At 29.8% G+C, this 12,730-nt stretch overlaps 1 protein-coding gene across 1 annotated transcript in view; it reads left to right on the top strand.

Annotated features, from left to right (window-relative positions):
• Nucleotides 1-12,300: 12,300 nt before the first annotated feature.
• The window catches only part of LOC106692704 (nucleolar protein 4), a 19,352-nt gene continuing 18,922 nt past the window's right edge, over nucleotides 12,301-12,730 (top strand). The window contains exon 1 of the mRNA XM_014438801.2: nucleotides 12,301-12,396. Coding sequence (XP_014294287.1) covers nucleotides 12,373-12,396 — 24 coding nt within the window. The 5' untranslated portion in view covers nucleotides 12,301-12,372. The remainder of the gene's footprint in view (nucleotides 12,397-12,730) is intronic.

The following is a 12,730-nucleotide window of genomic DNA, read 5'->3' as shown; positions in this document are numbered from 1 at the left end:
ATATGTCAACATTTACTTGTAGGATTATACTCAAGTCCGACGAGTGGGGGCATTTTGAGTCGTAGTTCGACGAGGTTTCGCAGTTCAAAATGCTTTAATTTTTACCTTCTATATTTACTCTAAAATAAAGTGGGTCATATATTGTATAATATTATAATAATATGTCTTTACATTATTATTATTATTATATTTTTCGTTGCTTAAATTATAAAGGACGAGCTTTGGTATATATTTCACAGTTCGTGAGAAGCTTTACTTCGAATAATTGGTTTATCTCAAAAAACATGAATGAACTGCCGGCACTAGTGCGTATAGATCATTATTTCCAACAGGTGGGCAATGAATCATGACTAAGGGATAAGCGAGATATCGATTAAAAAGGGTCCGTGAGGGATAGCAATATTATATTTGCAAATATCATAATAAATGAAATGAAAAATTATTTTTCAAGCCTTAAGGATTTGTAGCAAATATCGCGTAAGCCAATACAAATTTGTTTTGGGAGTATTTTTGTCGTAAAAGTTAAAAATGCCGTGTTTTTGCGATTACGATATCCCAATCTGAGTTGTTCTTCAACAAATTCTAAAATAAAAGCTAGCAAACGATGCAAAGTTAAATTTTAAAACAGTTTTTTAGATGTTACAGTTAAAAATGTCTTTAAATCTTAAGAGTTTTTATCAGCTATATTGATGCGTTCATAAAATCTAATCATATTATAATAATTCTTATTTTGTACAACACCTTTCTTTCAAGTTTGAAGTTTCATCCTTTTTAGTTAATAATTTTAAATCTTATTAGCCAAAAACCGAAGAATAATTTTTACTAAATGGTTCCTGAGAGTTCAGCTACAATATGTCTATATAAAATCATATTTATGAGCGTAAACAAATTTTTAATTGAGTATTCTTGAAAATATTTTGTTGGAAACCACTGATATAGGCTTACACATGACCCTAGGAAGTTGGTTTTTACAAATAGCAGGCCTATCTAGGAAAGTAGATCGAACAAATTAATTTTTCCCTGTCTAATTAAATTGCCTTTATTTATAATAGAGTAGATAAAATTTACCGAAGAATTAATTTAAGAATTTTGTCGGAAGGTGCAATCAATGAAGAAAAGGAACTAATAATTTAAAATTATTTTTATTTTGTGCAAACGTTTTACTTTAATTTGTGGACCTTTATCAGTGCCTAATACAAAAATGATGAAAAATTATGAGGTCATGAGAATATAACTATGAAAATTATTTAAATATAACTAATAATAAAAATATCTTCTCTATTTAATAACAAAATTAACAACTTAATAATTTTTTTTTTTTTACTATTCCTGTAACTTTCTTCACCAACATTCAGACTATCTTCAACCCTAATGGATTGGTCCCTACTTCAAAGCGGGTAGAGATGCCACGATTGGAAGCTGGGCCAATGAGTTGGCGATTCACAGTGATATCTAGTTACGATTTTTATATCTGTAATTTATTGTATCTCTGTAATCATTCTTTAATATTTTTAGAATTGGATCGTCGTTCATTGAATGTTCATTTTTTTTTCTTTAAAAATAAATTTTCAATTAATTATTTTTTATATATGATCGTTTGAGAGTGGTTTAGTTTATTATCAATTTACACAATTTTGATCCTTTTTTTCTCTCAACTTTTATTCTTTGAAATTCTCTAACGTTTCGGCCCCCAGGCCATTCTCAAGGATACAACCTACAAAAAGATTTTTGTTTTTATATAACAATTACATTATTTCCTTCAACTACACACTGATTTCTTTGGCCATACCTTCAATATTGATGTCATTGCTTTTTTTTTAAATCCCAAAATTGCAGGCTAATTGTCCTTGTCACATCTTTAAAATAAATTAATCATTAAAATAATATCATAATCACTTCATAAAATTTTGTTTTTAAATAGATTTCTTACTTACATAACTTTTTTAAAAAAAAAATTGATATCCTAGATTTAAAACTTTTTTACAAAACACTTTCCCTCTTTCATTTCTATTTACAACTTAAAAAAAGAACCTGCCTTCAACAGGTTAGGACTCTGTTATCACCTCATCATACAACAATAACTTTATTTATTTATTTATTTTATTATCAATTTACACAATTGTTAATAAAATAAATTTTATTTAATGTTGATTTTATTTTAATATTTGTGTGTAGCTAAATTTTTAAGGTACATTTTAGATTTGAATTGATTATTCAAATCTAAAAAGTAAATATTATATTCAAATGATTTTTCATTTACATTATTTTTTTTTTTACATAAAAAAAATAGTGAAGTCCATTTCCTTTTGTCCAAGTTTAAAGAAATATTGATCGTTCATTTTTAAAAATTATAATTATATTTTTATTTTCAGGGAGGTCCATTACGGAGGGTGGCTGTAGTGGAAGATTTCTACAATATCATTTATGGTATTCACGTAGGGCAGGGTGCGAAATACGGCAATCATGCTGGCCAAAAGAGAACTTACCGAGCGGTAAGTCTTTACTTAGCTTCTAAACTTAATTTACTAAAAGCTAATGTAATTTCATTAACAATATATATTGTTAATTTTTAATAAAATACAATTTTAACAACTTTTACAAAGTGCCTAAGGTAAGGAAGGTATTATGATCGGTTCAAATCTTATGTATCCAGTTTTCAACAATTCCTGATGTTTTAATGCTCTCTGAGTAATAAAAAAAAATAATATAAAAGAAATGCATTTTCGGTCATTGGTTTGTGCCACGATTATCTCTTTAAGGGGTAGACCAATTTTTTATATTTTTGATTGGGTTTAGAAACCCAATTCAATGTGCAGTGTTGCCGATTGTGAATCTAGTAGGATAAAAGTAGAAATATAAAGATTTAGTAGGATATTAATGAACGGGAATAGACTTCAATGATCCCATGAAAATATCAATGTTACAACAATTAAACTAGCTAAACAATTAATATCTTTTCAGCTTTTTCATAGTTGGGAAAAAAGAAGTTCATTCCTTCTTTTAGAAGTGTACGATATGAGGAAGTTGTAGTTTTTTTTCTATTTAACGGTGGAATTCAATAAAAAAAATGTAATTATTGTTACTGTGTTTTTTTTTTGTTTTTTTTTTTCAATTTAACGTTATTACATCAATTTAACGTAATTACAGACTTGAATCGTTGTGATAAAGTTTTAACAAATAGCGACTGAGATTAATGAATTTTAATTATGGTTTTAATGTGAATATTGACTAATTAGAAATTGTTATTTTGACCTGGGCAGAATAGCCTGCATAAAGTTGAGTTATTAAATCATTCAGTTCCAAAATTGTATTAAGTATATTGTCCCTGATGATGGCCGGATTGGCCGAAACGTCGGACATTTAAGAAAAATAAAATTTGTTGAGACTAAAATGGATTAATTAAATTAAATTATTTATTTTAACAAAATTAACCAGTCTCAAGAAAGTGTTTGAGATTATAAAGTTATTAGACATTCAAAATCTGAGAAAATCGACATAATTCACCTATGATAAAACTGTAACACGTTTTAGTCAGTAACTTTTGACACACACCAAGCTGCGACATGTAAAATTAGTAAACATGTGATATTTAAATCTCGGTTCCACTTAGTTAGAAAGCAAAAATAAGAATTAAGTTTCAGGGGGAAAATTATTTTCTTTCTTTTTTTTAAATATCTTTATTGATATTTACAACTATATATTATATAATACATTCAGTAAATTTGATCTCAGCTAAAATGGAGTGTTACAGGCGTGTAGAGAAACAACCCAGTGGTAGCGCTAAGCGATTTTTAAATGTGAATTAACTGAGGTATTGAAAGATAGAGACCATCGTTTTAAAAATTCCCTTAATGAAAATAAATTTACATGATTTAACATAAAAGAAAAATTAGCATGGGAACAACCTGTGAATTTGTTTAGATAAAAAATATATGAATGTCTCAAATTGCTGAAAAAATATTTTCTCCCGAAAAAAGGAAATGCGTTTTTTTTCTGGTTATGAAATTCATGTCTGGGCTATCTAACCTATTTAGAAATATTTTTTTATTTTTTGTTTATAAAATAATTTTAGAGCAAAAATTAACTGGGGATATTCTAGTTTTAAAGTAAGGAGTTACTAATTCCATGGTAACAACTAATGAGGAAAACAAGGGAAGAGAGAGGGATGAACAAATCTCCCTTTACTCTAAGGATTGAGCCAGAAAAAGGATTACCCCCACCATCTCCAAATACTTAAAACATATTTAAACAACGAAATCTAAAGGTGAAATATATATCTATCATTTTGCATTAAATTTATCTAAATAAGTTGATATATTAAGAAATGGTAAAAAAAAAAAAAACTCGAAACCTGGCTGGCACAATCTCATCACATTTCGTATAAATGGACAGTCACATCAGTTATTTTTAAATCAATTGATTGGTTGATTTTGTATCTTTTACTCAATAATATTTATAAGAATTTCTATTCGTTCCTATGATCAATTTCACCAGCTTGTTGATTAGATAAGGAAACATATTTCAAAATAAATTTTTGTTAAATAATCAAGATTAAACAATTCCTATAAAAATATTTATATAATTTTTAAAATAATTCAGTTTATTGGTAATGAATAATGAACCTTGGTTTGATAAAGGTCTCGGAAAGGTTCGCTTTCCTTCCTCGTGAAGCAGTGACTAGGTTCCTCCTGGGATGTGCAGACTGCCGACGTCGAGTCGATTCCGAATGCTCTTCCTCCACCCCGAAGAGACTAAGAGCAGAAGAGTACGTACCAATTAACTTGACTACGCGATCTTGTGTGATCCGACTTTCAGTACCAGCTTGCACACCACCCACAGTCGAAAGCCCAGAAGATGTCCATTACCGAGCTGGATCAACCACTGAAGAGGAGAATGGGGAATCGCCAACATCTACAGATGAAGACATCATCATAAGGATTCCCGACCCCAGGGTAAGTTATTTAATATTATCTACTATTATAAATTATTTTTTTAACAATGCCCTGATAATGTTGTTCGTTTCCTGATTGTACAGTTTTGATATATAATCATTTCTGGAGTCTTCAGTCTTATCCCCAAGAACAGGTCATTTCTTTTTCTTTTTTATTTTATACCAGATCGGCCTAGTGGATCTTACATGGTTGATATAACAATTAAATTTTTTTTTAAATTTGGCTATGGGAAGGGGGGCGTATAGTCTCGTACAAAAGACACCCTTAACTATATACAACGTTATAATTAGACAAATATGATAAAATAAATAGAAAAAATAATAAATCTTGATAAGAGAGAAAAGTAAAGTGAATAATAACATTCGTAGACTTAACAAAACAAACAATAGCCCTCAATAGAAAAAAAAACAACCAGTTAATTAAAAAAAAAGGACGAAGAGAAAATAAATAAAATAGAAGTTATGTCAGTAATAGAACTTATAACAGAATGTCCTGCTGCAACCTGGACTTCAGTCTTCGGGTTGAGGTTGGGTTCCCAAGTTATAGGTCATTGCTCCTTTAACTGTCAGTAGCAAGGAGTGGAACTTCATGAATAGCTTTTTTATGTAATCCTCCATTGACTCCATTTGCAATTCCCGATGCCATTGGCTATTTCTTAAAAACCAAGGATCATCGACTGCGATTCTGAGGACTTTATTTTGAAAAGATTGTAATTTTTTCTTTTTCGTAAAGGACGCCGTTCCCCAGACTTCGCAGCCGTACATCAGCAATGTCCTGAGAAGTGTTTTAAAAATAAGAACAGTAGTTTCTGGTTTTATTATGGCTTTTAAATTTAGTATAGGATAAAGCATTGCTAACCTAGGTCATTTCTTGAGGTGTGATTAGTGTGCATACACGGCATACCAGAACTTTGTAAATAGTTATCATGCACTTTAAGGGCTAAATCATGTACTGTAAGCATTCTTAGGCAAGGGGACCAACAAGGTGTTTCTTACTGTCTTCTTTGAATTTTTTTCGGAAAGTAATATATGTCATCTCATATATTTATATTTATAACCTATCTATATCTCTCAGGTATTTATATTTTATATTACTTCATTACTTTAGAGTCTCTTATGCTATCGAGTCCATTGAATTGCTACCTGCTACCTCAGAGCCTTTAAAATACGTTTTTTACATTCATTGCCGTGTTTGTTTAAAAAAAAAACTGAGGCTTCCGAAATTTTACAATGTTAATCGATGTGTTACAGAATTTTTCTCTTTTGAGTTTACCTACACTGCATTCATTGGTAACAGTTGTAATCCTCTAAGTATTGATAATCGTGTTTCAAGTATTGAAAAAAAGTTGACCTGAAGAAACTCGTTTTATATTTACAGAGCCCATATATTTATATTGTATCTTTATATTTTATATTTAATCTTTACTCCATGGGCTTCCTGGACCCCAGCCCAGAAGCCCTCTAACTCCTGCGATTGACCTCTTGTATATTTAACATTTATTTCCTTTTACCCGGTTAGCCAATTTTTCGGCAAAGGTCCGAAATTGCCAAATAAGGCGAAATAACGGCCGAGTCAAGATTAATAACTCATGTAAATATGTTGAGAATTAAACTTTTTTTATGTGCATTTAAATTCATAAACAGCAATTTGAGTATAAGATTGTACTATTTCTCTCAATTATTATATCAAATTATCAATAATTTTGGTAAAATGTATAGATATATTTTTGTGGATGAACGAGCCTTTTTTTATTTTCAATATATGGGCTGGATCCTGAGTACCCGAGAGATATTATAAATTTTATTTATAATATCAATAACATAAAAAGCAATTTAACCGTTAATTTATCTATCTGGGTTGCATAGATACTGGGGAAGATGTACTACTGATTTTCATATCAATTATTTATGGATAAGTATCATATATTCCACCTTTCTTTTCATTCAAAATAGTTGATCTTAGTTACGATCCAGGAGATGTTTGGTGGGAGGTGGAATTGATAAATAAATAAACATAGACCATTTACCAGTAAAAAAAAAACCTGTACAAAATCAGGCTTTTTGTTCAGTAAACTAAAAAACAGAAGATAATAAGGCTTAGTTAAACAAGAGAATCGATGCCCACCTAACTAGCCAAAACATATCCATACACCGAACGCCATCAAAAGCCGATGTACGCGCTGAAATCAAGACATCCTCCCAACAACCCTTTGGCATCACAATGGATGTTTCCCTGGTGATTTGTACCTGGCAGTACTTTATGAAAGCCCATTTTAGTCCAGGTGAAACTATTACTTCAATTATTTCAACGGTTTCAGTTCACACTTTAATTTTGTGCCGTTTAAATTATTATATTATTGTTAATCCTAGATATTGATGATTCTTTACTGATTCAAACGTGAGGGTATACGTAATATATCGTAATATCTACACTATCGGTCAGTATAAAACCGCTTACGACCACCAAAGAAGCAGTTGAATTATTAAAATAATACAATTTTAGAGGAACATAATATCAAAATAAAATTAACCTTTAATTGATAAGATGTACTTTGCAGATACTATTGGTAAGATGGGGTCTAAAGGTCCACATAATTACTATGTACTTATAAATTAACACAAATGCTTAAACTACCATAATGGCGTATCCTAATAAATTATATACTAAAAGGAGAAGATGGTTGGGGGTGCGGTCAATGATAAACACAAATAAGTTGGATTAACCTATTTTTAATGTGCCAACGTTTCGGCTAGAGTTTCTAGCCTTCTTGAGGGCTAAAAACAGAACAAGATAACAACCACAGTAAGTATAGAAAAATGAAGAAATAAAAAAGAAAGTATAAACAGAATAATTTTACACATAAAATGAATAATTTTACAAAATAGAATTTAATAAAATGAAGTGATGAGAGAAGCGGGAAATAAGATGTATACATAGGTAATTGAAAAAGTGGGTAAAATAACATAATTAAGGAAATTAAATAAAAATGAAGTTATATAATGCAAAGAAGTATGAACATATTAGTTATTATTAATTTAAAAATTGAAATATGGAAAGAAAATGAAAATTTAGAGGAAGAAAATATATGTAACAATAATAGATGATAAAGAGGCAAAATATAAGTAAAGTATACCAATAAATGAATAGAAAAAAAAATTGTGAAAACACCAATAATAATATAGTGAACAAAACTTATAATGTGGGTAAGGAAGATGGATAAAAGTGGAGAAAATAAGGGGTAAGAGTAAAATAAAGAAAGGGGAAAGAAAACGAAAAAAGAATAAAAACGAACCTGTTCAATGGAAAATCAAACGCCTAATGGATACTGCACGTTCATAATCCACGGTCAACTATCTCTCATAATTATATACTAAAAGATTTAATAAAATAATAAACGATGACAAATTATATCATAATATATGATATAAATAAAATAATTAATGAATGATATCGACGAATAAATTTTATTCACTTACTAAAACTTTATATAAAACCTGTTTCGCTACAACCCATGGAATGGTCAGGGATTCAGTTGTTTGTAAGGAAGTATTGTTTCTTGAACAGCGGTTGTGCAAAGTATTCATGATCACACTCAACCGCAAGATTTTTCCCCAATTAATAGTGCCCACTGCATAGAGGCTAGGTGTACCCCAGGAGAGCATATATATATTTTTATAACCTTTCGACCCTATATTACCGAAATCTAGTTGTACCTACTTTTACTCGATATTTTGTTCAATAGTATTTATTTACAATGGACTCCTCCTCAGATTTTTTACCTTTTCACCCAAGAAACACGTTTATAACTACTATTCATGTATGAAAATGGGATTGGAATCGTCTTATTTGAAACATGAAGGAACGTTTCGGATTCATGAATACCGCTACGGAATCTATAAAATGTTTTTGCTTTATACATCCTTATTATAATAAATAATAATTCTATATTCTTTAGTATGTTCGATAGAAATACTATACAACTTCTGGCGGTCTATAAAATCAATACAATCATAGGCGCCGGTAAAGGGAGGATAAGGGGGACAAGGCACTTTTGGCCTCTCTCCCCCTCCCCCAATATTTTATGAAGGAAGCCGGAAGAGTGTCTCAGGCCTCCTTAATATTTCATAGTCATTTAATTGAACATAACCCGTAAAAAAAAAAAATTAATAAATTGTAAAGGTAATACTGAAACTTCATTTGGCTGACAATAATGATATTTGATTAATAATGAAAAAATGGCCTACAAATGGATTCTGAACTCTGGTGGGAAAATTCTATTCAGTGAGAAAAAAAAAATATATATGTACACATACTTGTTTTATTATATATATATTATTGACCATATTTGAATTATAAGGGATTAATCATATTTCTTGAACTAAAAAAAGTCAGGAAAATTTTTTAATTTGTTTTTCTTGACTGCCAAACCAAGACATCTTTTTTCTTCATATTATTTTATGTTCGAGAGAAAACAACGGTGAAAAACTGTCATATATTATTCAAATCCACAGAATTGATATATATATATATATATATATATTTTTTTTTTTTTAAATTTAAAATATTGCAGAGATAACTTGTCAAATATTTTGCCACCTGACTACAGAATTAATAACAGTTTTTTTTATTATAATTCACTCCAGAATATATTCTATATAATAACATTGATAATATAATGTTAAAATGTTTCACTCATAGCCCCTCTCCCCTAATTTTCGTAAAGTACTTCCTCATATGAATATAATAGAACCTTGATTTATTTTTTGTTATCTATTTAAACCTGGATTAAATTACATTTGTATTTTATCTTCTTTTTGTTATTTATTAAAGCTATTTTTTTTTTTTTACTTTTTAACTTCTAAATTAATGTTGGATAGATTACACTAACAATGAAAACAAATATACAAATAATTGCAATTATATTTATTTTTTTATTCAATTTATGGATTCTGCGTGTCATGGAGGTAAAAGCTCAAAGTTTGAGGGTGGGGTTAATTTTCATTCTGTAGCGATTATTAAGGTTCATTATTAAAGATAATAAACCAAAAAATATGTTAAAATATAATATACTCTATCTTCACTGATAATTGCACGTTTTCGATAATTATTTGTAGGGACTCTAACTATCTTTAAAATAACCACTACATGATCCACGACAAAATGTATCATTTTCGAGTTATTCCCTAACAAAGTTTACTTGTCTTCATAACTTTTTTTCATGCTCTTTCTTAAATGTTACGAAAATTTAAAGGACATTAAGGAGAAACTTTTAGGCAGATTTAATATAAATCGTTAGAATAGCCTGCCACTGCAGTCTATAGAAAAACCTTTTTGGAATATTTCGCAGCAGCAAACTTCTAAAAGATGCCAGATTCGGTACGTAGACATTGAAGTGAGGGGAGGAAACTCAACAAAACAAAAAAAAAGTAGATGAGGCAACAAAATCGGTCTATGGATTCAAAATATAATATTCAATTATTATTTTAATTATTTAGAAAAGTGATTCCAAAACACTTTTTACTTTTCCTATACGTAGTTGACCGTATAACTTTAAATATAAGAGATGGTCAGGGTTGCGGTCAAAAAGGAACACATGGTTTTTAACTATTTAATGCCCGACGGTTTGCCCCACTTTGCAGGGCTAAAAAGATACAAAAAACAAATAAGAACATTACAACAATAAGATACAATAAGGTAAATTAAGGAAGGATACATATTATGTAAAAATTAAGTCATAAGAAAATTATATATAAATAAAAGGAATGAAAATATAAAATAGTATTAACATAAAACAAACATGAATAAACAATGATAAGAATAAAAAATTGTAACAATCGTAAGAATAAAAATTTAAAATTACGTAAAGTATGCAATTAAAAAAGTACAGGAGACGTATATAAAAAAAAATTATTTTTTACTTTTTATTTTTCCTATATCTTCATAAATGCCGAGATAATATTATCAACAATTATTATTATTGTTATTATCCGAGTATAATAGCATGTTGGAATCGGATTTCGAAGAGATATTGCTGATGGTAATGAGTTCAGAGGATCAACGTGGCGTGACCTCTGAGTTCGGTGGTAATCCTTAAAAATAAATAAATTCAGTCCATTAATTTCAGAGAAAAGGCTCAGACTTCATACGGATGGATTTTTTTTTATTCGAATATTTTATTCCAAATAGTTTTAACTAGAGCCTTAAATTTTAAAAGAGGTTCAGTTATATTTTATTGTTCGATTATAAAGATTCAGATTAATGAAAATAATAAAACAAAAAAAAAATTATTCGCCTTTCACCCAGTTAGCCATGGTGTATCCGTTTGAGGAGATAGAAAACCTCTAGGTTTTATTTAGGGACGGATTAACGAGTTTAATGACACCTTTTTTACTTGATAGTAAAGTTTACATACTCAGTGCACTAAAATAAAAAATATCACCCCCTTAATGAATCAATTCATTTCATGTATAATAAAACACTGTAACCAGGGATGTTGCTACAACAATCTATTGGGAGGTTGCCAAATCTAAAATTTCCCTACAATTTAACCGACTAAGCCAATTGTATCGAATAGATTACTTTTACCAGCTCTTATGTTACTTTGCAACAATAATTCTCTTTCTATTCAAATACCGCATTGATAAAATTCCAATTTCTTAACTTAAAAAAGCATTGATAGTCGTTCTTAAATTTTATTATTAATTTTAATAGTTTGAAATAGGTTCTCGAATAGCAAATTTAGCAATTTTGGGGGGTTTCGAATTTTTGAGAAATCTAGATTTGTATTATAAATTTGACGATTGTATCAAAATTAGGTTACATATACTTCATTTTATTTTAAATAAACATTATTTTTTTTAATACTCATACATTGAAAAATAAAATGTCTAAAACTTGAATTTATTAATTATTGATAAAAGAATAGAATGGTCCATTTTCTAACTAATATTCCTTGTGTATAACTGGGGTGCCAAATGGAAAATACGGTATTTGTAATTTTCCGTGGATAAGGCAGGAATCCGGCGGCCAAAGGTGTGGACAGTTCGCGAGAAGCTTCACCCCGATTTTTTTTTCTTTTTCTAAAAAGTGTAATGTTATATGAGTTTTTTGCCAATTATAAAATTCATTTTTCAGAATGCTGTTTTTCCCATCTCACCACCTCAATTTTCAAACCGTAAAATCTTTTGACGATATTATCCACTATATTAAAAATAATAAGAATAGTCAAAAGGAAATATTAAAAGTGGAGAATGGGCGGAAAATTTGTCGGTTATGAAGAGGGAGAGAGTGAGACGAAGGAGGGTGAGGGTCGATACGGGATATTTAATTCATTAGGACGGGGGGGAGTTGGGGGCGGGCGGTTGGCACCACTGCCGGTCGGCCAACACTCGACAGTCGCCCACAAGTCTGAGATGGAATCATGTCGTCCAAGAGCAAGCCCAAGGTACAATAATTTTAATATCCTTATCTCAAAACATATTTCTATTCCTCACGAATACTTTATCCATATTTACCAATTATTCAACGATGGACCTTCGAGATGCAGTTGGAACATGTGAAATGCAATTGCCAAGTCACATTCTACCTCGTTCGTACATTCGTTAAAATAAATAGCAAATCCATTGTCCGTCACAACTCGAGTGCGGTTAACCACAGAGATACAAACGGCTCATTATGCGATTATTATTACCAGCTAGTTCTTGCTGTATCATCATCTGACCACACGCTCACACAAAACCACCCACACACATAGGTAATATATAATCTACATATAAATA

Source organism: Halyomorpha halys, unplaced genomic scaffold (genome assembly GCF_000696795.3).
Source record: "Halyomorpha halys isolate HHAL.00 unplaced genomic scaffold, Hhal_1.1 Scaffold68.1, whole genome shotgun sequence".
Lineage (NCBI taxonomy): Eukaryota > Metazoa > Arthropoda > Insecta > Hemiptera > Pentatomidae > Halyomorpha > Halyomorpha halys.
The sequence above is the reverse complement of the archived record's forward strand: the minus strand, read 5'-3'. Positions and strand labels throughout refer to the sequence as shown.